This window comes from Notechis scutatus, chromosome 13 (genome assembly GCF_049901735.1).
Source record: "Notechis scutatus isolate UNSWTSFEM ecotype Mainland chromosome 13, rNotScu1.2, whole genome shotgun sequence".
Lineage (NCBI taxonomy): Eukaryota > Metazoa > Chordata > Lepidosauria > Squamata > Elapidae > Notechis > Notechis scutatus.
Genome location: NC_142021.1, coordinates 1349166 through 1372449, shown reverse-complemented (window position 1 = coordinate 1372449; position 23284 = coordinate 1349166). Strand labels below are relative to the sequence as shown.

General features: G+C 44.2%; 3 protein-coding genes across 3 annotated transcripts in view; 2 read left to right on the top strand and 1 right to left on the bottom strand.

Moving 5' to 3' along the window:
* The window catches only part of KNTC1 (kinetochore associated 1), a 36731-nt gene extending 27545 nt beyond the window's left edge, over positions 1-9186 (top strand). Inside the window, exons 48-64 of the mRNA XM_026686789.2 lie at positions 252-465; positions 1062-1135; positions 1885-2095; positions 2396-2505; positions 3105-3154; positions 3560-3638; positions 4175-4293; positions 4759-4894; positions 5024-5119; positions 5687-5743; positions 5909-5963; positions 6118-6181; positions 6813-6942; positions 7103-7192; positions 7288-7430; positions 8196-8286; positions 8837-9186. Coding sequence (XP_026542574.2) covers positions 252-465; positions 1062-1135; positions 1885-2095; positions 2396-2505; positions 3105-3154; positions 3560-3638; positions 4175-4293; positions 4759-4894; positions 5024-5119; positions 5687-5743; positions 5909-5963; positions 6118-6181; positions 6813-6942; positions 7103-7192; positions 7288-7430; positions 8196-8286; positions 8837-8872 — 1755 coding nt within the window. The 3' untranslated portion in view covers positions 8873-9186. The remainder of the gene's footprint in view (positions 1-251; positions 466-1061; positions 1136-1884; positions 2096-2395; positions 2506-3104; positions 3155-3559; positions 3639-4174; positions 4294-4758; positions 4895-5023; positions 5120-5686; positions 5744-5908; positions 5964-6117; positions 6182-6812; positions 6943-7102; positions 7193-7287; positions 7431-8195; positions 8287-8836) is intronic.
* Positions 9187-9462: 276 nt separating this feature from the next.
* VPS29 (VPS29 retromer complex component) lies at positions 9463-12478 on the bottom strand. The gene is given in 5 exon segments (XM_026686787.2): positions 9463-9869; positions 10322-10557; positions 11258-11449; positions 12316-12453; positions 12455-12478. Coding segments are annotated over 5 exon segments (693 nt in total). The 5' UTR covers positions 12464-12478; the 3' UTR covers positions 9463-9751.
* A 2912-nt stretch (positions 12479-15390) lies between these two features.
* Positions 15391-22372, top strand: RAD9B (RAD9 checkpoint clamp component B). Its single transcript, XM_026686843.2, has 11 exons — positions 15391-15490; positions 16108-16178; positions 16697-16840; positions 17103-17217; positions 18229-18328; positions 18524-18630; positions 19195-19301; positions 19617-19681; positions 20729-20851; positions 21603-21726; positions 21993-22372. Exons 1-11 carry the CDS (start codon positions 15457-15459, stop codon positions 22119-22121), a joined length of 1119 nt encoding a protein of 372 aa, XP_026542628.2. The 5' UTR covers positions 15391-15456; the 3' UTR covers positions 22122-22372.
* Positions 22373-23284: the final 912 nt, after the last annotated feature.

Here is a 23284-nt window from a genome sequence, read left to right as displayed (position 1 = left end):
TTGTCTGGCCTTCGGGTGCTTTGGAAAAATAGCTTGACTCTCTCCTGTCTCCCCTGGTCCTTCCCTTCCCTGGACTAGCCAGGCCCAGTTCCTGCAACTGTTCTTCATATGTTTTAGTCTCCAGTTCCCCTCATCATCCTGGTTGCTCTTCTCATATATAAACCGAAATTTGCTGAAAAAGTTTTCTGCATATGAAATTTGGGGCCTGCTTAACAGGTGGCAATTTCACCGCTCTGTTTATTTTTGTCCAGGCTTCCTTGGATAACCTCCATGTCTCTGCCCTGAACCACATTTTCCGAGAAATGAAGCCAAAGCTGGTAGCAGCAACCACCAGTGGTCAGTTGTGGCCAATGGACAAGAGAACGGAGGAGACCATGCAGGCTGTCCAGTCTTACTTACTGTCGAACACTAAGCCGGAATGGGCCGCAGCGCTAGTCCATCAGATAGCCCAAGAGCTTCCGACAGGTTGGTTCCAGAGAGATGCTGGCTTAAGAGTGGCTAGCATTTAAAATGCTGGGCTTGTTCGACCTGAAGGTTGGCTGTTCAAGACCCAAACACTGCTTGATGGGGTGAGCTCCCGTTCCTTGCTCCAGCTCCTGCCCATCTAGCAGTTCGGAAGCATGCAGATGCAAGTAGATAAATAGGTACCACTTCGGTGGGAAAGGAACAGCGTTTTGTGCGCCTTGGCATATAGTCATGCTGGCCACATGTCCATAGCAATGTCTTCGGACAACACTGGTTCCTTCATCCAGGAAATGGAGATAAGTACCATCCCCTGAAAGCGGACGTGAGTGGACAGGCAAACCTTAGCTTTTCAAACTGGGTTAAGCCACGCTTTCCTCTTTATTAAATAACCTACCATTGGCAGGAGTTCCTCAGCAGACCAATCGCTTTTGGGCTTCCCTGAGATCCATCCTCTCAACCACAGATACTTATGAAGCCAACTTAATTGTCCATAGCAGGTCTTGAGTCCTGCAACGTCAGTCTTCTGCTGGACACTGAAACCCAGACAGGAGGCTGTGGACTTATGGACGTGGTTCTTTTCTCTGCTTTACCTCCAGGGCCCACCAAGGTCCAGACTTTGAAAATATGCCTCGGCTTAGCAGAAAAATGGCTGAAGGATCCAACAATAACGGTACGGAGAAACCTTTCCATGTTTTTAGAGAATAGCTTAGAACTGCACACCGAGATGCATAGTATGAACTGCTGGCTTATCACTGTCCTGGTCTGTTCCGTTGGGTTGAAAAAGAAACCTGGGAACGGGGCGCTGGGAATTCCAGCAAACTTTGTGTCTCCTTCCCTGAGAGTAATGGTGAATTTAGCTGCCTCTCCTGTGGGTTGCTTTGGGAGTTTAGCTGCTCCAAGTGCATGTATCCTTTGCCACGGAGGCTTTGCTGCACTCCATCTGTCGTGCAACCATACACACAAACACACCCCTCCATCACTGGACGCTTGGGGCATTAGTGTGAGTCTCCACTAGAGCTCTAAGCAGCCATTCATTTGCTGCCACCTTCTTTTGCAACAAGGTGATTCAGGAGTTGGTCGTTAGGCATTTTGCGGGTTCCTGTTTGATCACAAAATGCACCACAATCGTTAGATTCCATTGGGGGCTTAAGGGACACTAGAGGTGGTCTTCCTGCAGACCCACCACGGGGGAAAGGTGAGTAAAGGGTTAGGCCTGTGATTTTAGGCTCTTCCCATGTTTCACGATGAACGAGGAAAACAATTCAGAGCATGAAGCTGGTCCCTCCTGAACAGGTGAGCTATCCTACTGCTTCCACCTGAATGGCTGCGGAAAGCAGGTGCAAAGGGGAACAACGGCAGCAGGAGGTGGCCTCCCAAATGTCGAGAGGTTCAAGGGAACGTTTGACCTTCTTCCCCAAGGATGAGTCTCGCGAGAAGGCCCGGGTGCACCTGAAGAGGCTGCAGGGGCAGCACAAGAAGGCAGCCATGGAAGCCGTCTTGGCAGCCCAGAAACTGAACTCGGAGGACCACCGGAAGCTCCTCGGCAAGCCGACCAACCTGATCCTTCTGCTTTATCAGCACGCCAGCATCGTTGAGAGAATCCAAAACCCAACTGGGAGAGACTATCCGGGTGAGCTCAAGCACGGCCTCCAAGCGTAGTAGAGTAGAAGGGAGAGACGAGCCGGGCCTGCCTCAACTTCAGCCTCTGAGTAAGAAGGATCCTTAACTCCATTCGGGTGAGAAAGGTAGACTTTACTAGAAGTCAAGTGAGTTACACACAGTAAGTCACTTGACTTCTAGTACAGTTCGTCTTTCTCACCCAAATGGAGTCAAGGATCCTTCTTACTTGGGAGGCTGAAGTGGAGACAAAGGAAGATGACACAAAGGAAGATGTTGCCCTTCACAAACTTGTCCTCTTCTCTCTGGGCAGATATCCACGCTGCTGCTAGAGAAATAGCACAAATTAACAACCTGGAGCTGAAGAAAATCTGGGACACTCTGCTGGAGAGATGGCTGTGTCCGAACGTCCTCCCGACAGGTGTAAGTTCGGCCTCTTCCGGCTGGCCGGCCAGGTGTTCTGAGGTGGTACCACGGACAGCTCCTTCTGGCCTTCCGGATTAGCAGCCGCTGAGAACATCTTTCTTTTGCTCAGCATGTCCATCACCCCATCCTGGCCAATTTCTGGACCCTGCTAGGACCTTTTCAGACTGGCGTGTTTAATTAAAAGGCATCCGCTTTCATTCTGTAGCTCACACCCAGGCAGGAAACGTCTCACACACACACACACACACACACCCTGTCCAGTAATGATACCACAATGCTTGTCATCTACCCAATAACGTTAATTTCCGAACTCTGGTGAAACAATAAAAGCGAATGAAGAAATCCTTGAGAAGGAATTTTAAACAAGGCAGCGAAGCTAAATTAAATTAGAAAACTTAGGTACCAATGCTCAGGGAGAGAATTTTGACCCGGCCTAGAGAAAGCAAAGCCACTTGGTTCCTTTTTCTGGCTTCCTACATTCAACAGTGACAGGAAGTCTTCCAAGGAAGAGCATCCTTCGTTTTAATTGAGTTTGTTATCAGAATTCAGCTTCCCAAAATCAGAGGGTTTTTTTCCTCCCCATTTTATTTTAAAAGGAAGCCTCTGAAGGTTCTGAAAGCGTTCAAGAGGACGAAGACTTGAAGCGGTAAGCTGTGGCTGGTTAGCCCAAGGTTTTGTGTGTGTGTGTGTGTTTGTTTCTTCCCCTTCAACAGTGTATTACTTCCATTTGTCAGAAATGGTGTAGGGTCTCCTGCTTGGGCAGGGGGTTGGACTAGATGACCTACAAGGTCCCTTCCAACTCTGATTATCTGTATCTGTAATTGGTGGCACGGAACCTGCAAATTTCCAATCTTTTAGAATGCAGCTAGGTAAAGCACAGAGTTTTGTGACTGTTCAAAATTACAATGGAACTGGGTGGGAAAATGACTTTTTCACACTTAGAACTGTTGCAGCCATCCCCATGATCAAAATTCATATTTATGACGGTTGTAAAAATGATCATCCAGGTTGTTGAGAAAAGAAAATGCTGATTTCTCCCCCTCCCTTGCAGGATCATATACCTTCTTCAACTTTACCCAGTGGATAATCAGCTAAGGATTCTTTACGAATTTGCTGTGTCTCCCACTTCTGTAAGTCCCCTTTATTATAATTACTTCCTATACTATAATTCGATGTTCCTCAACTTTGGCCATTTTAAGAGGGGTGGATTTCAATTCCTAGAATACTGGCTGGGGTATTCTGGGAGTTGGAATCCACTCCTCTTAGAATGGCCAAAGTTGAGGAATAATAACTGACCCTTTGAAACAATGTTTTCTCCATAAACATGCAAAGTTTGCAAGGAAATTCTACGAGTAAATCTGTGGTATATGTTGGATGCCTCCTTAGGAATAACATGCAATTTAAACTCCACAAGGGCCACCGTCACAAAAAGTAATCAAACTAAAATAAAATCCTGGACAGGATTTGCACCTGGCAAGAAATGTTCTTTTGGGCCCTAATGTTGTCTATAGTTCCAAACCTCTCTTTAGCCATAAAGGCCCAATTTGAGAAGCGTTAAGTCCTAAACTGACTTGCCCAGTTCCCTCCCCAGCACCCACCCCATAGGGTGACTGAAGAGTCGCCTTTCCTGAAACCCCCAAAGACACATTGTCTCCCCTTATTTCAGCCCATAGGGGTCAACCAGCTGACCTTCGCCCACCGCAGCCGAGCTCTTCGCTGTCTACTCTTTCTGGCGGATCCTGCCGTCATTGAATCGCTCTTCAAAACCCCCATGAGGAAAGTCAGGTGAGCGGTCATCATCTCCCATTTGGGGTGAGCTTAGCGGCATTCAGGGTGGGTAAAAAAATCCATTTTTAAATATTTTTAAGTGGGTTTTTAAAAAATTGAAATCAGATTTTTTTAAATTTAAATCAGATATTTTTTTATTTTTTTAATCAAATTTTAATAAAATGCTTTTGGAGTAAAAAAAAAAACCTATCTAAAGATAGTTTTCTATTTAAGATGCATTCATAATTTAGTTTATTCGGCATGAAATGGAGCTTACTTATTTAGTATGAGGCTGTACAGCAGAGGTCTCCAAACTTGGCAACTTTTAACTCCCAGAATCGTCCAGCCAGCATAGGAATTCTGGGAATTGCAGTCCACAAGTCTTAAAGTTGCCAGGTTTGGGGACCCCTGGGCTAAGGTAAGAGTCTCTCATAAACCACTCTCACCATACCTGCCACGTTCCATTTTTCTGCTTCCTAACAGGAACTTCCTGAAATGCTTCATTTACCTGGCACAGCTGGAAGCTTTGAACATTCCTTACACCTACGAGTCCTTCCACAGGACATCAAAGGAGGGCATGGTTAAAGGGCTATGGAAGAACCACAGCCACGAACCCAAGGTGATGCCACAGGCTGGGGAATGCTGGGAGTTGAAGTCCACAGGGCTGAAACTGGCTTAAGGTTGAGAAACAAGAGGTGCAGAATGGGCATCCAACCCTGCGCTTTCCCACAAAAACTTCCACTTTCAGGCAGTGAAACTGGTGGCTCAGCTTTCCTTGAATTACAAAGTACATGATCCTCTGCTCTGGAACGGTTTGCTACAGAAGCTAATGGGGTTCAAAATGGTAAGGCCCGGCCTTTTTCTGCGTGATGAATTATGGAGCACTAAGAAATATCGAGGACTGTTTAGGACTACAAAATGAGAGAGGAAAAAAAGCTGTATCTATGCCTGCAAAGGTTATTAGTTACATTTGGACATGGGTGGGTGGGTTTTTTAGGAAAAGTTTATTTACAGAGAATTTTTGTTATCTGCTTAGCCGAGAAAGGTTAAAAGTAACCAGCATTTTCTCCCTTAGAACTATTCGCTAGTTATTGTAAGTTATTTTTGAGACCCTTCTAACGTTAAGAACATTCTCCTTTTCTGTCTTAATCCTGTTTTCTTTTCTTTCTTTTTTTTGCACTGTGTTATTTCTAAACCGCAAAAACTTATCAGCACCAAGTTCTTTTACTGATTGCAAGTTGGGGAGATTTGCCTGTAGGATTGCAGCAATCAAACCTCGGTTAATTTTTGACTTGTCCCTGTCCACTCTTGCCTATCAGCCCAAATATTATGTAAAGGGCAAAACAACTCAGGTTGTTGTCATTGTGCTCAATAAGATACTATTCATGTGTTTTACTCTATCGCATTTCAGGTCCATTATTTGAGGAAAGTTTTAGTGGAGATCTCTGGCATTTATTCCTTATGGCCGGTGCGTAAATTTCTACCATGTTAAGCACATAGTCTTTTTAATTTCTTATGTGAATGAAATAATGATAAATTTGCCAACAGAAAAGGGTTTTCATGTTTCACAATCCACTGATTGCTTCAGTTTCATTCTCTCTGGAATTTTAAGATGCTTTTTAACATTCTGCAGATCTCAAATTACAGCCGAGCCTGGCAGAGTGTCATTCTGGCCCCAATGCTTTCTGGTGAGTGTTTCGGATTTTTTGGTTACCATCATACCATCATATGGAAAAACCAGGCTTCAGAAGCGATGGCACAAATTCAGCAACCTCTTAGAGCGGAGTGAATTCTCACCTGCACAAATCTTTTCTCTTTGTGTGTCTTTAAAAAAAAAAAAAGCTTTAGGTCCACCCAATCTCGACCAACTAGAAGCCTGCTGCGGGAGTTTCAAGATGCTTCTGATGTAAGCAGAGGAACATTCTGGGGAGGGTTGTGTGTGAGAGAGACCGGGACACCAAAATATAAAAATATTTGTAGTCATTGGAAGTGGGAAGAGCGGCTCCTTAGGCTGGATGAGAGGGTGGGATGGTTGGTTTCACTGCAATCATTTTTTTTTTTACTGTATAACATAGGAAGGGTGGGGAGAAATCAGTTTTTTCTTATCAGTAATAAAAAGAGAAGCTGTTCTTGGTCAGCCAACTCTTTGATTGATAGATAGATAGATAGATAGATAGATAGATAGATAGATAGATAGATAGATAGATAGATAAGATAGATAGATAGACAGACAGACAGACAGACAGACAGACAGACAGACAGACAGACAGACAGATATAAAAATAGATAAAGAGAGAGAGAAGAGACCTTGGAATCCAACTCCCTGCCTAGGCAGGAAACCCTACAATGTATGTATGTTGGTATATCTTCTCCACCTCTTGGCACTCCATGTTGGGTCTCCCTGGAAAACATGCTATAAGGCAAAACAGCAGAAAGCAAAAACCGAAAGAATCTGGGTTTTAGGCTCATAAACCCGGTTCTTTGGTGAGTTAATTTTTTTTTTGCGGCTAACATAACTCTTTCCCGCCTCCAACCAGGTGCCCCGTCTTGGCAGATCTGGATTTAACTGGGATCGCAAAGCGATTCGCCCAGTTGGACCTGACGGGTTTGGCTTTAGGCTGCCTGGTGCTGATTCCTCAACGGGAGAAAAGAGGCCAGCAGATCCAGGTGAGCGAAGGCGCCTGCCTTCCCACACCCAGCGCCCCTCCCGATTGTGCGACGATCGCCACTCCCACAGTCGCGGCCCCCTCTTCGCGTGACGAGATCCGAAGCATTTCACGGTCTTGTTTGAAGAGAAGTGACTCTGTTTCCCCCCCCCTTTGGATAGGCCTTTCTGTCCTCATCGGATCTCGAGCAGGTGCTGCAGCAGACGGAGGAGCACCTGAGCCTGGGCGAGGCAGCTGGCGTGGCTTCACAGGTAGGCAAGGGGGGGGGGGCAGTGTTAAAAGACAACCTGGCAAAGTTGACCTGCTTGTCTTCCGGAGTAACTTCCCCCCCCCCCCTGCTTTGTAGGTGAGGAGTTCCATCCTGGACCACATCCTACACCAGGCGAAGGAGGACTTGGCAGAGGTCAAATATTTCCCCTTATTAAGGCTACGCGAAAGGCATCCTGGCCAAGTGAAAGGCCTGGTGGAAAAATTGGTAGCGAAGGACAGGTAAGCAAAGAGAGGGGCGTTTCCTACATTGATGGCTCTAACTTGGTATTCCTTCAGAAGAGGGAGGCTTTTAAAATTATATTTATATCACACCTTTCTATCAGGAATCCAGGGAAGCGGACACAGCACCTGTCAGTCTTCAAGAATCCTTCTTCTGCTTGTCTTTCCGGCTGCCGTAGAAACGGGGGGAGGGAAGATTAATTGGGCTTTGTGGGGTGGGGAAGAGTGCTGGAGGCCTGAGAGGCAAAATGTAAAACTTTGGGGAAACTTTCTTACTGGCTTGCTTGTTGTGCAGCTGTGGCTTCTTATCTATTCAGGCCAAGGTCAACTGTCCTGGCCAGCCAGATGTCTGAAACACCAGCTGAAGATGCCTCACATGACCTTATACACATCTCAGATTGGATGGCCAGTTTGAACTATTGTGGGCGGGAACGCTGCCATAACTTTTGTATAACTTTTCACGCCTAATGCCTCAGGATCTTGAATTCGTTTGATGCTCCCACTTTGATTTCCAGGAAAAGTCCTCTCCTCTATAACCATGGAGTCTTAAGGTTTTCTTTCTTGGGTTCTCAAGGGAGCCTCACCTGACAACTTCCTCTTCCTACCTTCCCCTTATAATAGAGCAGGTGCCGAACGAATTCACAATCGCCCGGGGAAATTTTTCTGGGAAGCTCAGCTTTCCCGTACTTTTAAGGGAAAACAGAGGACTCTTCTCTGCAATGTGTGTCTTGCAATGTACAAAATGCTCCTTTTGTGGCTCTGCAGGATGGAGGATGCAGCCTCTCTAATAACAGAATATCTTCAGAAGCCGGAAACGTCTCTTCCGTCAAAGCAAACGGCTTCCGAGGTGGTGAAGGTACTCGGTTTTATGTTTTAAATTGGCCTGAGAGGCTTTTATTCAGGAGTGAAATGGCACCACCCTGTTTTTTCTGCCAAAAGCACCTGTCAGCTTTGGAAGCCATATTGAGATCCGATGCTCCCATGTTGCCACAAGCCTGAGAAACGTGACCATTTTTCACACTTACAATGGTTGCGTTCCCATGGTCATGTGATCAAAATTCAAACAATTGGCGGGTACTTTTGATGGCTGCAACATCCTGGGTGATCCCCTTTTGCAACTGTCTTGAGAAGCAAAATCCAGGGAGAAGCCAGGCTTACTTAACAACCGGGGTTACTAACTTAACACTTGCAGTGACTCACTTAATAACGATAGGCAAGAAACGTCATAACAAGTGGGGCAAAGCTCCCTGAACAAATGTCTTGCTTAGCAACAGCAATGTTAGGCTCAATTGTGGTCGTAAGCCAAGGACTAACAATATATCATAAATATAACGTGGTTTTAAGAGAAACTTGTCTTTATCTGATCCCTGGATCTTACCTTGGGCATTTTATTAATCTCCTTCCAGATGTACTTGAGTGAGCTGGAGCCAACTCTGCTGTAAATTCCCCAAAGAAGATGATATTTCTTGATCACCTCATCATCTGGATATACAAAACTGAAGATGTTAGTCTCAATTCTACTGAAGACGAACATGATCAACGTGTCATTTCTCTGTGTACATATGCTAATTTTATCCCAGGAAACACGCTTTCCACATTTCATGGGTGTTTATACAAAATGTATCTGGCAAACTCACTCTGTATCCCTTGGATAGTCCCATATAATAATGACTGAAAGTTCTCATAGAAGGAGAGAGGCAAAGAATCTCCGTGTTTTAATAAGTAAATATAAATCAATAAATCTGTGAAGACGTGGCTCTCCTGCTTGCCTCTTCGTTGACATTTAAGGCACAAATCTCTTTTACACACTTTAAATCAGAGGTCTCCAAACTTGGCAACTTTTTAAGACTTGTGGACTTTAACTCCCAGAATGCTGGAAGTTGAAGTCCACAAGTCTTAAAGTTGCCAAGTTTGGGGACCTCTGCTTTAAATTAATGCTCTCCAGGGCCATGAAGTGGCTTGGAGATGAAGCAAGCCGAAGACCAACATATCTGAACCATTGCCATAAATAATCTTAATAATCTTTATCAAATTGAAATTGAATAACGTCTTTATTATACAACAGTTCACATGAACAGGTAGAATTCTGCTGCGCACGTTGAGTAGTATTTACAAGCAGGAGCCATTTTGGGGGCCCAAAGGGGAGAAAAAAACAAAAAATTAAACCAAGGCAGATGTCAGAAGTCAGGGGCTGTAAACTTAGTTGCCTACGACAAGCTAAGAGAAGCCGCCTTGTCAACTCACAAGGCTGCAAACACTACGGACTGTTGGGTACATATTGCAAAAAAGGTTGGGGCGAGTTAGGGGAGGCCCACTTGCTTTCAACATTTCTTGTACTCGATTCTTTCCACTTTGACGTCGTCGCCGATCAGCTGATAGACGTAGGTGACAACTGTGGAGGCCTGGATGTCCATCAGCACAAAGGAAGGGATGATGTTGCTGGGAAAGGAACCGGAAACGACCCGTTATTTGGCTGACGGTCTCAGGAGTTGAGGTTTTGGGTGGGTGGGGAGTCTACACAGAGTGGTGGGATTTGAATAACTTCACCAGTTCTCTGGCTGGGTAGATGTGGGCGGTTGGTCATGTGACTGGGTGGGTGATGTCACTCATGCCCTGCCCCGTCTCTTGGCCACTCGCCTCAAAGGCAGAGGCAGTCGGATTCAGCCAGTTGGGGCTAATCCCACCACTGGCTGGCCCTGGCCGTTTTTTAGGCCGAAAACAACCAAAAACCTGCCCGAAAAGCAGGCTGAAAAACGAGTAGGCACGGGGCCAACCAGTGCTGGGATTTTCCAGTTCACTGAACTGCACAGAATCTTAACTACCGCTTTGCATGAACCGGTGTGAAGCGGCAACAGCCCTGCCTGTCTACCCATAATAAAAGTCTAACTTACTTTTCCAAAGCACTGTAGGCCCCCGTGGCTGACCCTGGGTTAATGTAGAACTTGTTTTCGTGTTCAAATGCCTCGAATTTGTGCGTGTGGCCTGAAATCAGGATGTCGACGTCAAACTGCCTCTGGAGGAGAGCGAGGCTGGCCACGTCGCCCCAGGGAATGACTTGATGGCCGTGGATCAGCCCGATCTTAAACTGCCCCACAGTGACCACTTTCTGTTCGGGATAGTTCAGGTTCTAGGATTGAAGGCAGAGCGTGAAAACGAGACAAGCAGAAAAGACTTGGGGTCATCCTCTTTCAACCCTTCCAGAGGAAAATGTCCTCTTTTTTTTGGGGGGGGGGGGATGAATCTTCAGGCACTGTCCCTTGTAACAAAGTGGGTGAATCAAGATATGAGGAAGATGAACACGATGGAAATATTTCAGACACCATTAGCTGGACAAAAGGGAATGATTTCTTAAGTTCTCAGGGAAGTAAGATAGTATTTGGATGTGGCTCAGGCAGATACATCCCTAAATCACTGAAGTACCAAAAAGAGAGAAAATTGGCAACAAAACATAGGGAGTGGCAGATTGGCACAATTCTATTACACTCAATCGCAGTAAAATAAGTTTTCAGGTGGAATTGGTTAGCTGGTTTGGCCCATGGAATGCAACATTTCTCAAGCTTAATACTTGAAAAGGTGTGGACTTCAACTCCCAGAATTCCCCAGCCAGCATTAGGAGTTGAAGTCTACACATTTTCAAGCGGCCAAGGTTGAGAAAATTAAGACAATTAAGTGATAATAGAACAACAACACAAATCTCCATAAACAGGCTTGCAGGATCAATAAATTATTTACAGAGAATTAATTCAGCCCTCAGGGATAACAGAACAGGTTGATCAAATGCCCAGACAGAAATCCCAGTTTGCAGCAGCCTTGTCGAATGTCGTTACCTCATCAAAATCTCCTCTCACAACGTGAACGTCGCCAGCCAAGGTCTTGAGGTAGTCATAGCTCTCCTTCGTGCAGAGGTTCCCGGTGCAAAGGATGTGCTGGATTTTGCCCGGAACCAGCAGTTTTTTGAATTTAGCCGGCAGGCTGTTACAGCGGTGAGGAATATTAAGGTCGCCCAGCACTAACACCAACTTAGGACAAGAAAGAAGAGGTGGTTAAGTTTCTAGCAAGGCACCAACCAGCTTTCCAGCACTGGAGAGAAAGAAATGCCCCTCAAATCAAGGCAAACCTGATAACTTCTAGAAGATTTGCAAATCCCGTTGCAATTGTGTATTTTTTTTAAAAAACAAACAAACAAACCATAAGTAACTTGGATTCACTGCAGATAAAATCATGATACATTAGACTGGAGGAAAGTAAAAATAATGACTCAATCCAAATTGTTTCTTAAAATTCTTTGAATTTTGAAAAATATAGGCAGACTTTTCCCTACGTACAACCGTTTGAATGAACAGGCCGTAAAATGTGAGACAATTTTAAGTTGACCATTGCAGGGATTATTCAGAGCTACTTTTTCACGGGGCAAAAAAATCCCGTCCTTTGAAGTATTTCGTTTTAAATAGATGCTTTTTACACCAAAGGCCACCAGCGTATCTTGCTGGTTGGCTGTGCCACTAATAGACAGGTTGCCAACTGCCCACTTTCTGAATTTACAAAATGACACCTGCCAATCACATGGCTCTATGGTTGATTTTATTGAGGGAGAAGAGATTCTGCCTTATGGATGTAGGGCGGTGTTTCTCACCCATGGCAACTTTAAGCTCTATGGACTTCAACTCCCAGAATTCCCCAGCCAACATGGTGCCCTTTAGATGTGTTGGAAATGCTGGAAGACACCAGCATTGAGTTACAGCAAGGCGATTGAAACAAGGCAAAGCTTTTGACCTCAGCAGCCATTGGCCAGACACCGTCCTTTAAATGCTGCTACCCTGAAAGCTGCTAAAAGAGTTATCACCTACCACCACTGTCAGCAAGAGGCCAAGATGAACCAACTTACTCTGTGCCCAGCCTTATTGGATGAAGAGGTTGATTGCAGACAAGAGCAAAGGATGTGGGGCAGCGTGGGTGGAGATGGGGATGGAAAAAAATAGGGGTGAGACATGAACAGTGTTAAATTAAAAGAAAGCAACAGAAAAAGGAAACATCTCAAGCCAAATTAATAGGCAAAATCACCAATGAAATCTGAATGTTAGCAAAGGAAATGTTAAAAATAAATCTGATTTATGCAGGTAATGGGTTATCCAATCAACTCTCCCAGCAGTTTCCCATGTTAACCTCCTATTTGCAGAATAAGCCACAAAAATATTATGCACATATTTTACAATCTATGGTAAAACGTTTGATTAAAAAGAGCAGGTATGCCAATTTCATCGTGGATTCTGCTCATTTTAGCGATGGAAAGATAAGCACGGGGTGAAAATGACCCAAAATATCCTATACAAATATAATGAAAAATGCTTTACGGATGCTTTCCGTATAGCTGTCACGTGAAAAACAACGCCTGGGATATTAAGTGATGAATAACCATGATATAAACTGCATTTCTAAAACTTGGATTTTCGTTTGATTGTCATTTCAATTTGGGATGTTAAGAACCATAGGAACTTTTTCCCAATTTACTGCTGCAGCTTTTGAAGCCGATCTCTCATTTCTCTTCAGAGGGATGGAGGAGTCGAGCGCTGGAACTCCATCCTCAAGTCCGAGCATCCTGCTAGTGGGATCTGAAGATTTTGCAAAGCATTGGTCCAAACTTCTCAAGCTTCTCTGCAGCCACGCAGTCTAAAAACAATCTTGTTTGCATATGAAAATTTTCAAATAGCTGACGCCCCAAATTAACAGCTTCACCCTTTCCCGATATTCCCAGGAGGATGTCTGCAAACATACACATAAACTGGCCTTCCTGAAACTGATCAGTTCTTACCTTATACCAAATATTGTAATAATTTATGCAGCGTAAAGCGATCGCACCAAGACCTTAATCAATAAAAATGGACCCAACGGCCCTTTTGCAACTAAATGCCTCCACGGATAAAATGCACTGTACAAATACATATTAGCACTTATTCTCACTTCTCAACATTACAGAGAATTTCCTCCTAGGATGTTACACACCGTGGCTCGTTTCACAGGTGGGTCGTAATAGTCCCCAGGGTTAGCCAAGCACCATCATGATAGGTAAGCTGTTACCTTTCGTATCATGAAAGCAGGTGAGTTATAGGTATAGTCCTTGACTTAAAACAGTTCAATTTAGTGACCGTTCAACATTACTAAAAAAAAGGGACTTATGAGTGTTTTTCACACTTACAACCACTGCAGCATCTCCATAGTCACGTGATCAATATTGAGATGCTTGGCAGCTGACTCATATTTGTGACGGTTGGGGTGTTTCCCAGGGTCACGTAATCCCTTTTGCGACCTTCTCACAAGCAAAGTCAATGGGGAAGGCCGAGTCACTTAACAATCATGTTACTAATGTAACAACTGCAGTGATTCACTTACCAACGGCGGCAAGGAAGATTGTGAAATGGGGCAAAATTCATTTAAGAAATGGCCCACTAAGCAACAGGGCTCCATTGTGGTCGTAAATCAAGGACTACCTGTTTGTCGCACAGGCAGATCATCAGAACTACCAGGAAGGTGAAGCAAGAGAGTCAGAATATGGAGAGAAACCCCCGGGGGCTCAATCTTACCCCCAAATTCCCAGAGGTGTTAACTTGAGAACAAAAGGTCCAACCTCTTCCCTAATTGGGTTAATTTGTTTTTCTGAAGAAGCTTCCATACACCCCCAGGGCTAAAATTCCCATTTCCCCCTAGGAGAAACGTAACCTATGAAGTTTGTTTTTATATGTATAATATTAGTGTGTGTGTATGTATGCAAGTATGTATACACACACACACAAAATACTATTACTATACTATTATATATAGCATAGTATATAGTATGTATGTGTGTGTGTGTATACACACACACACATACATATAATATAATATACACACACACACATATATACAGATACGTTTACTATATATATATATATATATATATACACATATATACACACACACACACACACACACACACACACACGTATACATATATACACATACATTTACTATATTTATATATATATACACACCCACGAACATAGATATATAGTGTATAGTATAAGATATATAGTGTAAAATTGAAAATAAGAAGCAGAATATTTATGTAAAATAACCAAAATTGAATGTTTTCTTCCTGGGGGAGGGGGGAGGAAGGGGAGGGCTCATTCAATGCAACCGATTTACGACCTGTCTGAATTTGGGGTGCTGAATTCGGGGCTGGAGCCAGATTCAACCCCCCCCCCACCCCAAAAAAAACCCAAGGGCGCCACTGCCACCCTCCCAGCTGGGTGGGGATGATGGGAGTCGTTGTCCCACGCAGCTGGAGGGTGCCCGGGCTGGCAACGCGGCCAGATCAGACCCAGTCTGGGTATCCAGGCCAACCCCCGGCTCTTTTGGGGGGGGGGAACCTCCCCACTGCCCCCCTCCCAGAACGACTCACCATTTTGGCCGCTGCTTTGGTTCCCCCCCACTTTCCGCCGCTTCCGGTGAGCCCAACCCAGAAGGCCGGAAGTGCTGACTACGGAAACCGAGAAGAGCCAAAAGCGGCCACTACAGCAGAAAGGAGCCTGTCGGCCCGACTTGCAAGGCTGAGGAGGCGAGTTCGTCGATTGCAACCCTACATGAGCGGCGCTGTTGGGTCGCTGAGTGGAGGGTGGAAGTCCAGCAAGGGTGCAAGAAATAAGAACTTGGCATGACAGTGCTCTGCACGCCCCCATCGTACGCCGCTTAGCCAAGTGGCGGATGATGGAAACTGTAGTCGTGCTAGGAAAGAGTGCTTAAACGGAGCGGGGTTGTCCACTGCCCCGCATATGGCGGCATCGCAAAAGAGCCGGAACATGCAGCTCCACCCAAGAAAGGCCCTTTCCCCATCATTCCCACCCTCTAAGGCCTCTCCAGCATGTCTTGAGTTCTCGCGAGATTTCCTCCATGCGAGATTTCCCGCTTTTTTTCTTGTGGAGGGGACTTTTCACACGTTCTCCAGACACGCGTGTTTTTTGGGGGGGAGGGGGAAATTGCCCTTCTTTTCATAATGAAGTGTGTCATTGGGGGCGCCCGTGTCAGAGGTATACCTCACTGCTTCATAAGAGGAAAAGAAACGCAGTTTAATCTTGCCAGATCCCTCCAAAAATCAAAAATTCTCAGCCATAAATGAATATGTGTGTGTAATGTGTATTATATATGTGTGTGTGTGCATATATATGTGTGCGTGTGCATATATATGTGTGCATATATATGTATTTTATATACATATAATTGCTTTGGACAATGAAATGGGCAGATATGTATGTATGTATGTGTGTGTATACATATATATGTAGGTATATATGTATATGTATGCATGTATGTATGTATGTATGTATGTATGTATGTATGTATGGTATTCAGCTTTGTTCCAGTATTTTCCCACGTCTTTAGTTGTGCTTTTAAAGTTGTAGCTAAATACCATATATATATATATTCTTACACACACACACACATACATATATATAAATCAATCGAACTCAGGCAGTCCCTGTCGGCTTCCTTGTCGTGCAGCACTTAAACTGAATATATTTTAAGTTACTTGTGCAATTGGGCTGCCTTCCCGGATGTGTTTAGCTAAAAGTCGCTCTCTTGTCCCCTTCCAAAATGGTTTATTATGTTTGCAACATTAACACCCCTTCCCCAATCTTCCCCGCAGTGTTTGGAAGGGCTCTGCACGCCATTGCGAGAATCAGCGATGAATTTTGGATCGACCCCAAGGAAAATGGAGTGAGTTGATCCTGGATGCAGAAGAAAATAACTTTGGAACTGAGCCGTGGGTTCCAGAGAAATCCACTGTCAACTGCCATGCCAGGGTGGGGCTACCCAAGCCATCCGTTGTTGATTAAGGCAAACCACTGTTTTGCTCAGAAGGGCCTCATTTGGATGGGAGCCTTAGTACCAACTGCGTAATGCAGCTTTCTTTCCCTCACTTGCACTTCAATGTTGCTCAGAATTCAATGTGCAATATACAAGCACACACTTGATATTTATGCAATGCATGCTAGGATTTCCCTCGTTAAGTAACGAGACCCGTGTTGCAAAATCTAGTGTTTTTCCTCTCACCATCTGGAAAATCCTAGCACAAGTATAACAAAGTGAACAGCTGATGTTTGGGTTGTTAAGAGTTAGGTTGAAGCAAACCAGCGCCTTCCAATGTTGCCATGTTGTGCAGTTTTGTTCTTGCTTATCTGTAACTTAGGAGCAATACAGTTAATATAGATAATATCATTTTATCCTATCCACAGCTTTTTTTGAAGACGGTAAATAGTTCCAGATCGGCCTATGCCTGTGTCTTCTTTTCATCCACATTCTTCCAAAATTATTCCTATGGAAATGAACGGAGCCTGAATGGGGACACTGTTCAACTCGCATGTAAATTAATAATCAAAGTAAGTTGCGGGAACTTAACTGGGGGAAAAAGGATTTATTGCAGCTGGTAAAACTTGAGGGGGGAAAAGGACATAACTTTTTAACATTAATAATCGGGAATAATTAAATTCTAAAAATATACAAATTACTAGGCCTGAAAAAAAATAAGATTTAAGCTGAATCAAACAGTTGTGCTGCATACTTTTTGACGGTAAGAGGATTCTGCAGTCATTATTTTTCCTCATGAAATCCCTGCTTTAATTCATTTTTTTTTCATTTCAGGCCATTCTGCCTTTATTTCGATGCTTGCACACCCTGGAAAGAAATGTGGAAAAGTGCAACATTTACACAGACGTGAACGATTGCCATGTTGTTTTTAAGCTATTCTGCAAACACGGTAAGCGCATGGTCTGTTTCAGACTTGAAAGGCAACATTAAAAATGTTATCGGTCAGGATCTAAAGAGCTCCTCCCTGCCTTGGCTTTGGGTTGGAAATATTTTGACTGTGGTGGAATTTTCCAAGGAAGTCCCTCCGCTGTCCCCCAAAATTGAGTCCCCGAAGGGAGCGTGTGAAATGAAATTTTCTGCTGGATTTGAATCCTCTGAAAACCTTTTGAGATAAAAATGGGGCAGCTTACAAAGACGGGCTCACTTATAGCTTAACACCCTGGGATTAAATCAATAAATGGCATTTGTGTTACAGTTATTAAATACGCTACAGATGGATCAGGTGGCACCATGTTTTTAATTAAGTTTGCAATGCTGTGGAAGCCGTTGCTAGAAAAAAAAAATACCCTGGCTCTTTCGAAAAATTAAAACTGTGCTGTATAATGTCCACCAGAGAGCAACAAATGGCCTCTTTTTTTTTATCAGCACAGGTTTGCCGTGGAGCTGGGTAGTCAGATGTTATGAAAAGCAGTTGATTGATTTGGCTGTGTGCAGAGGTGGTACATTGGGGGGGCGGGGGGGGGGGAGAAATCATGATTTTATTAAGGTTCTGTTAAGTGAGTTCCTAGGACAGCTGCTAAATTCAGCAAGCATCTGCATCCATCACTTCTTGCAGAGACATTCTCAAGGCCATTCTCAAATCTTGCTTTGGGAGGATTATTTTTGTTTGACCTTCCGAGGGCAGGTGGTTTTCTCCTCATCTTACATGGCCGATAACACATTTAGCACAGTTCAGATAAAGGAGAATAGTAGCCCAGGGTGGAGAGGAGGGGTCCTTGGTGTTCTCCGAGCTTGGTTGTTTTCTTGCAGATGCTTCATGACCCAAACTAGGCAACACCATCAGCGATAATATTATCATACTTCCTATTTAATCACGCTGAAATAAAAATGCTCTGCTCAATTCATTTCGCATTGGGCCTGCAGGGAGACTTGGATTTCAAACCATATCCTTTTCCATCAGGTGTCGTGAAAACTCATAGCTTAGCTTTCCAGGAGTGTGAACCTCTTCAAGCTTTGTTTGCAAAACACTTGTGTACCAATGTATTGAAAGTCCACTCCAGGTAACATAATAGGCATATTAACCATGTGCTTCTTTTGTTGTGGTTGATCGGGTGTGTCGAATGAGATGCGAATGGTTGTTTGTCACTGAAGGGATCTTGGCCTTATTAATTCAGAGAGAAAGAGAAAAAAAGAATTTAATAGGAGCTGCCCAATTTGTAACCTGAATTAATTATCCAGGGTTTTGTACATTTCAGGCATCTGTCTGACATGTTGATCCACTTTCCGACGTACCAAGAAGAAATAACTTTAGGTGTAACGCCAATGAAAGTTTGCTTCAAGACTTATGCAGAGGATGAGACGGGTGAGGATTGTGCTTCCATGGTGGGATTAAAGATACAACTTGTAATATCCCTGAACGCAAGAAGTTCTGTAAGATATGGCCATGACATATTATACAATCAAATAATGTCTACTAAATATTCAAACAGCAGAGAACAGAAAAACCTTTTTTTAAAAAACCAATAGTGAAATATATTGTTACTATTCACTCTCTTATAAACAGTAGCCACAAGGAAAGAAATATTCAAAATTACCCTGATAACGGGGCTCAATTTTGCTATTGATTTAATAGTTAGGAAGCTGTCATTTCTGCACCTAAATTCAGCACGTGAATCCGATCTGTAGTTTATTTATGGTGGTTTGTATTTTCTGCTATTGGGAATGGTTTTGCATTGACTTTCAGATATATTATTTTGTGGTATGTAGTAGCTGAAGGCTCAACCCTTTACTCTGCTTGGGATGGAAATGGTCATCAGCCCTGTGTTGTACACTAATCAAACTTCCATTAACCATTCTAAGAATTCTCAACAAACCTGTGTTTTTCAAAGTCATTTTTTAAAAATTCTGCATCACTTTATTTCGACAGAATTTGCAAAGGCAACGCACACGGAGATTCATCTGAGCCCTGCTGAATTTGAATATTTTCAAGTCGGAGTAGATTCAGAGGTCACCTTTTGCCTTAAAGAGCTTCGGGTAATATGGTTAATTCTGCTGTTTTGATTGTAGCGTGCATTTCATAAATATCTGGTGGAGTGTCTCATTTGGACAGCAGCATTAGGAAAGGATAGCGAAACAAATGCTACTCAGATATTCTTTTGATGCTGTTCTTTTATCAAAGCTCAGCACCCCACAGAATCCAGCATTTTATATGCAGCCATGGAGGGCCAAATGTCTCCAGGTAGCCCTGAAATCTAGTAATAAACGCTGCCGTGGCAAGCACTGGCGTTCATATTTTCTCTTCCTCCCCCCAGAGAACTGAATTAACTCCCCTCTTTCCCTTATGTTTAGGGCCTTCTGGTGTTTGCAGAAGCTCTCAGCACCCCAGTCTCCATTCACTTTGATGTATCTGGAAAGTAGGTAGATCTTTATCCTTTAAAACTTCAAAAGTTTAGCGAGAGGGAATTTAAAACTACCTCAAGTGTCCACAAGAGATGCATCTTGTCCACAAATGCATTTTTATGAGATTTATGGAATAGAAATATACACTTCTAAGGATTGCCCTACACGCACCATACAAGAACCATATATAATACGGAGAAGCATGCACACTAATAGCATGACAGTTTTGGCGGAATTTTTCTGGAAGAAAGGAACACGGTGCTGAGAATAACCTGTTTATTGCCATGATCATAGGGTGCCTATTTTCCAAGACAGACCGTTACATTAGAAAGACATTGTTAGTTATTTCGAGGTTGAGGCGGGAAACCAGATTCAACATGTTTTGGGGACATGTTTAAACAAAGGGAAAGTTTTCAGTTGCAAACAGTTGTTCTGCTTTTGTAGCAAAGCAGCCAAGTTCCATTGTTGAGGAGATAAGCCAGCATGTGGTTGATCTTGATTAAAATGGAATTCCTGGCTTTGGGAAAAACAAAGGTACCTCTAAGAACCTTTAGACAGACAGGTAAGGCTCCAGCATTGTTATAGCCCTGATGGGATTAGAAGGCCTATTTTGGTAGTGGGAACATGTCTTGCATCCTGCAGGTGCCTGGGGCTGTTAATTTGCATATGCAAATAGGGGAGCAGGAAAGAGAGGGAGGAGGGAAGAGGTTGCAATAGGAGGCACGGGAGGGGGGAGGGGAGAGAAAGAGAGGCAGGGGGTAGGGGAAGCTACAAATATTCTTTTTTATTTATCGGTGGTGGGGAGAATTTGCAGCTTTATTTCATTATTTTGGCATCTCGAGGCCTGCCATCAGTGAATGAAAAACTGAATGCTAGCAGGGAACGTTGTTGTATGATGGATTGGCAAACTATGCTTTAGTCAGGGATCCGGGGAGTGGAAACATGGATGCAATTTAGGAAACTGTTCCATTCATGCATCTGCCTGGGAGGTGAACCAGCCCCTGCACCCCTTCAGATCCTAGCCCCCCCCCCTCTCTCAGCCTATTTTTTTGCATTTCAAGGCCCCTCGCCTTCAGCATTGAGGATACGGCAATAGAGGCCCTGTTTGTCTTGGCCACTTTATCCGACCCCGAAAGCTGCACAACGGCCAGTAAACCAACCTGCCTTGAGCAAAGCCAAAACAGGTAATCTTATTTTCAGGCCAAGATTTCTTCTAAAACACTCCATTTTAGATAAGGGGCCTTATCTCTCCCTCCCTCCCTCCCTGGTATGGAGAGTGGAGGGAAAAAGTCAAGTTCTCGGAAGGAACTTCCTAGAAAAAATAGTTTTGTCCTCATCCGAAAAATATCCCAAGCAGCAATGTGTATTCCAGGGTCTGCAGGCAGCCAAGTCAGGCCTTTGGCAGGTCTGTCTACATGCCAGAGCAGAAGCCAGACTGAGAAAAAGCCCCTCGCGGTGACCTTTGGGGCAAATTTACTTTTTTCATCCAGTCAAACGCAGTTACAAACAAATCGTAATAATTTAAAATGCCCCTCACCATGTTCAACAACGAGGTGACTGAAAGCCACAGAAGACCCTTCAATGAGCAAGGGGAGTTTGCACGTTAAGGAAACAGCCAGCTGTTTAGGAGCAACTTGTTTAGCAAAGTAACTGAGAGGTTGTAATCCATTTCTCTGTTGCCTGAAGCCGAACAAGGCTCGTCTTTACAAATCTCTTCCCTCCTTAAAACTGTCAGATCATGCCAACATCTTGCCCAAATACGGTGCGTGCAATGCATCTATAGGGCCTCCACTCGGCAGAAAAGAAGATAAATCTTAGGACAGGCCCCAAGGAGCCCTTAGAGGCCCCTCCAGGACAAAGCTCCAGGGTGAAGCTTCTAAAAACAGCCCCTGGAAGGGAAAATCGTAACACAAATCCATCCGCCTGGTGTTTTAGGGGCCCTGCTGCCAGAGGGAGAAGGAATCAACACATCGCCAGTTGCAGGAGAAACGCATCCACCGCTCCCTCGGAGGTCTCTTCCACGGGAGAGGAACCAACACCTGGTCTCAACTATGATAAGGTAAACAAGAAGAGAGGAGAATCAAATGGCCTTACTAGTGAATTCGATCCGGTGGCTCTCTCTAATCCTAGCGAATGGGCTGAAAATGGTTGGGAAAGAGAGCGAGTGGCAAAGAGCGGAGTTTGGCCTGGCCTTCCGGTAACTAAAAATCAGCCCGAGATTCAATGCGATCCAGTTCTTCGATCCCACTTGGTTACCGCTACATGCAATTCCTAGGTTTGGCTCCGGGTCCCAGCGATGGTTCCTTTTTTATTTTTATTTTCCAGTTTCATTCCTTCTTTTTCGGAGCAGTTTCCCCGAATGAGCAAAGCCATGCCCATTTGCTTCACAATTTGGCAACGGTGAGCGACGCAGAAGAGGATGGCGCCCATGGGCAGCTCTCGCCTACGTTTTAACCCCGGGATGTGCCCGTTGGGGAAGCAGGCAAGCAGCTCAGTTTGGCCTGCAGGGAAATGCCATTTTTGCTTATTTTAGGCGTTCGAGTTACCCAAATGGACGCTCCTGCTTCTTATTTTACCAACTGTTTTTCTGCCAAATGTTGTTTTGCCTTCAACCTGTGGATATTGTCGTAACTTTGTTCAAAATCCTTTAGTTAGTTGGATGGGATTAATAAATAAATAAACAAACCCTAGGGGGGTGTATCATATTCAGAGGCCTTCCTTCAATGTGGGAAAACTTGCGAGAGATCCGTTTAGGAGGGGTTTTTCCCCCCAAAAACCAGAGTTAGTATATTACAATCAACTTTAAAAGCACTGTAGGATCCTGTTATCTCTCGTACCTCAGCAACCAGATGGAAAGTTTTGGAAGCGTGTTCAGAGCCATTCGGTCGTCAAGATGCACCCGGCAGTTTTAGCCTTTCTCAAGCTGGCAGTTACCCACGGCAACCTAACAAAAGGCCATTAATCACACCCTATGGCTGCTGCCAGGGCTCCTTCTTTAAGAAGAATGAGAAGGGAGGCTGCTCTTGAAAGCAAACTGAAACCAGGGAGAGAAAAGGGAGAACAATTTCTCTAGCAGCAGAGCGCTTATTAAACTCACCCCAAACATCCATAAAATGCTTTTTTCTTTTGGGGGGGTGGGAGAAAGACATATGTTCCTTTGCTGCTTCCACTGAATTCCTCCTTGTACACAGATTTTTCAAGATTTTAATTTTAGTGCATCATTGTTGCTGAGGACATGACCTGCCAGGAACCACCGGCTAAACGTTTGTGCAACAAGCATATATTGTACGAAAGATCAATATGTCCCATTTATATTGCCCGTTTGAACAATGCAACACTTTTTAAAGAGTTTTGCTTAGTGAAAGAAAATTAAAAGGCAGACATGCTATATATGATTGGAATAGATCTTCCTTGGCTTTTAGAGGGGCCGTTTTGAGGCCTGATGATCTAAATTTCCCAACCTTGGCAGACTGAAGATGTGCGGACTTCGACTCCCAGAATTCCCCTCCCAATTCTGGGAGTTCAAGTCCAAACATCTTCAAGCTGTCCTAGTTTGGAAGCACTGATCCAAATAGGGGGGTGGGGAAAGAGAACAACACAACCACAACCTTGTCTCG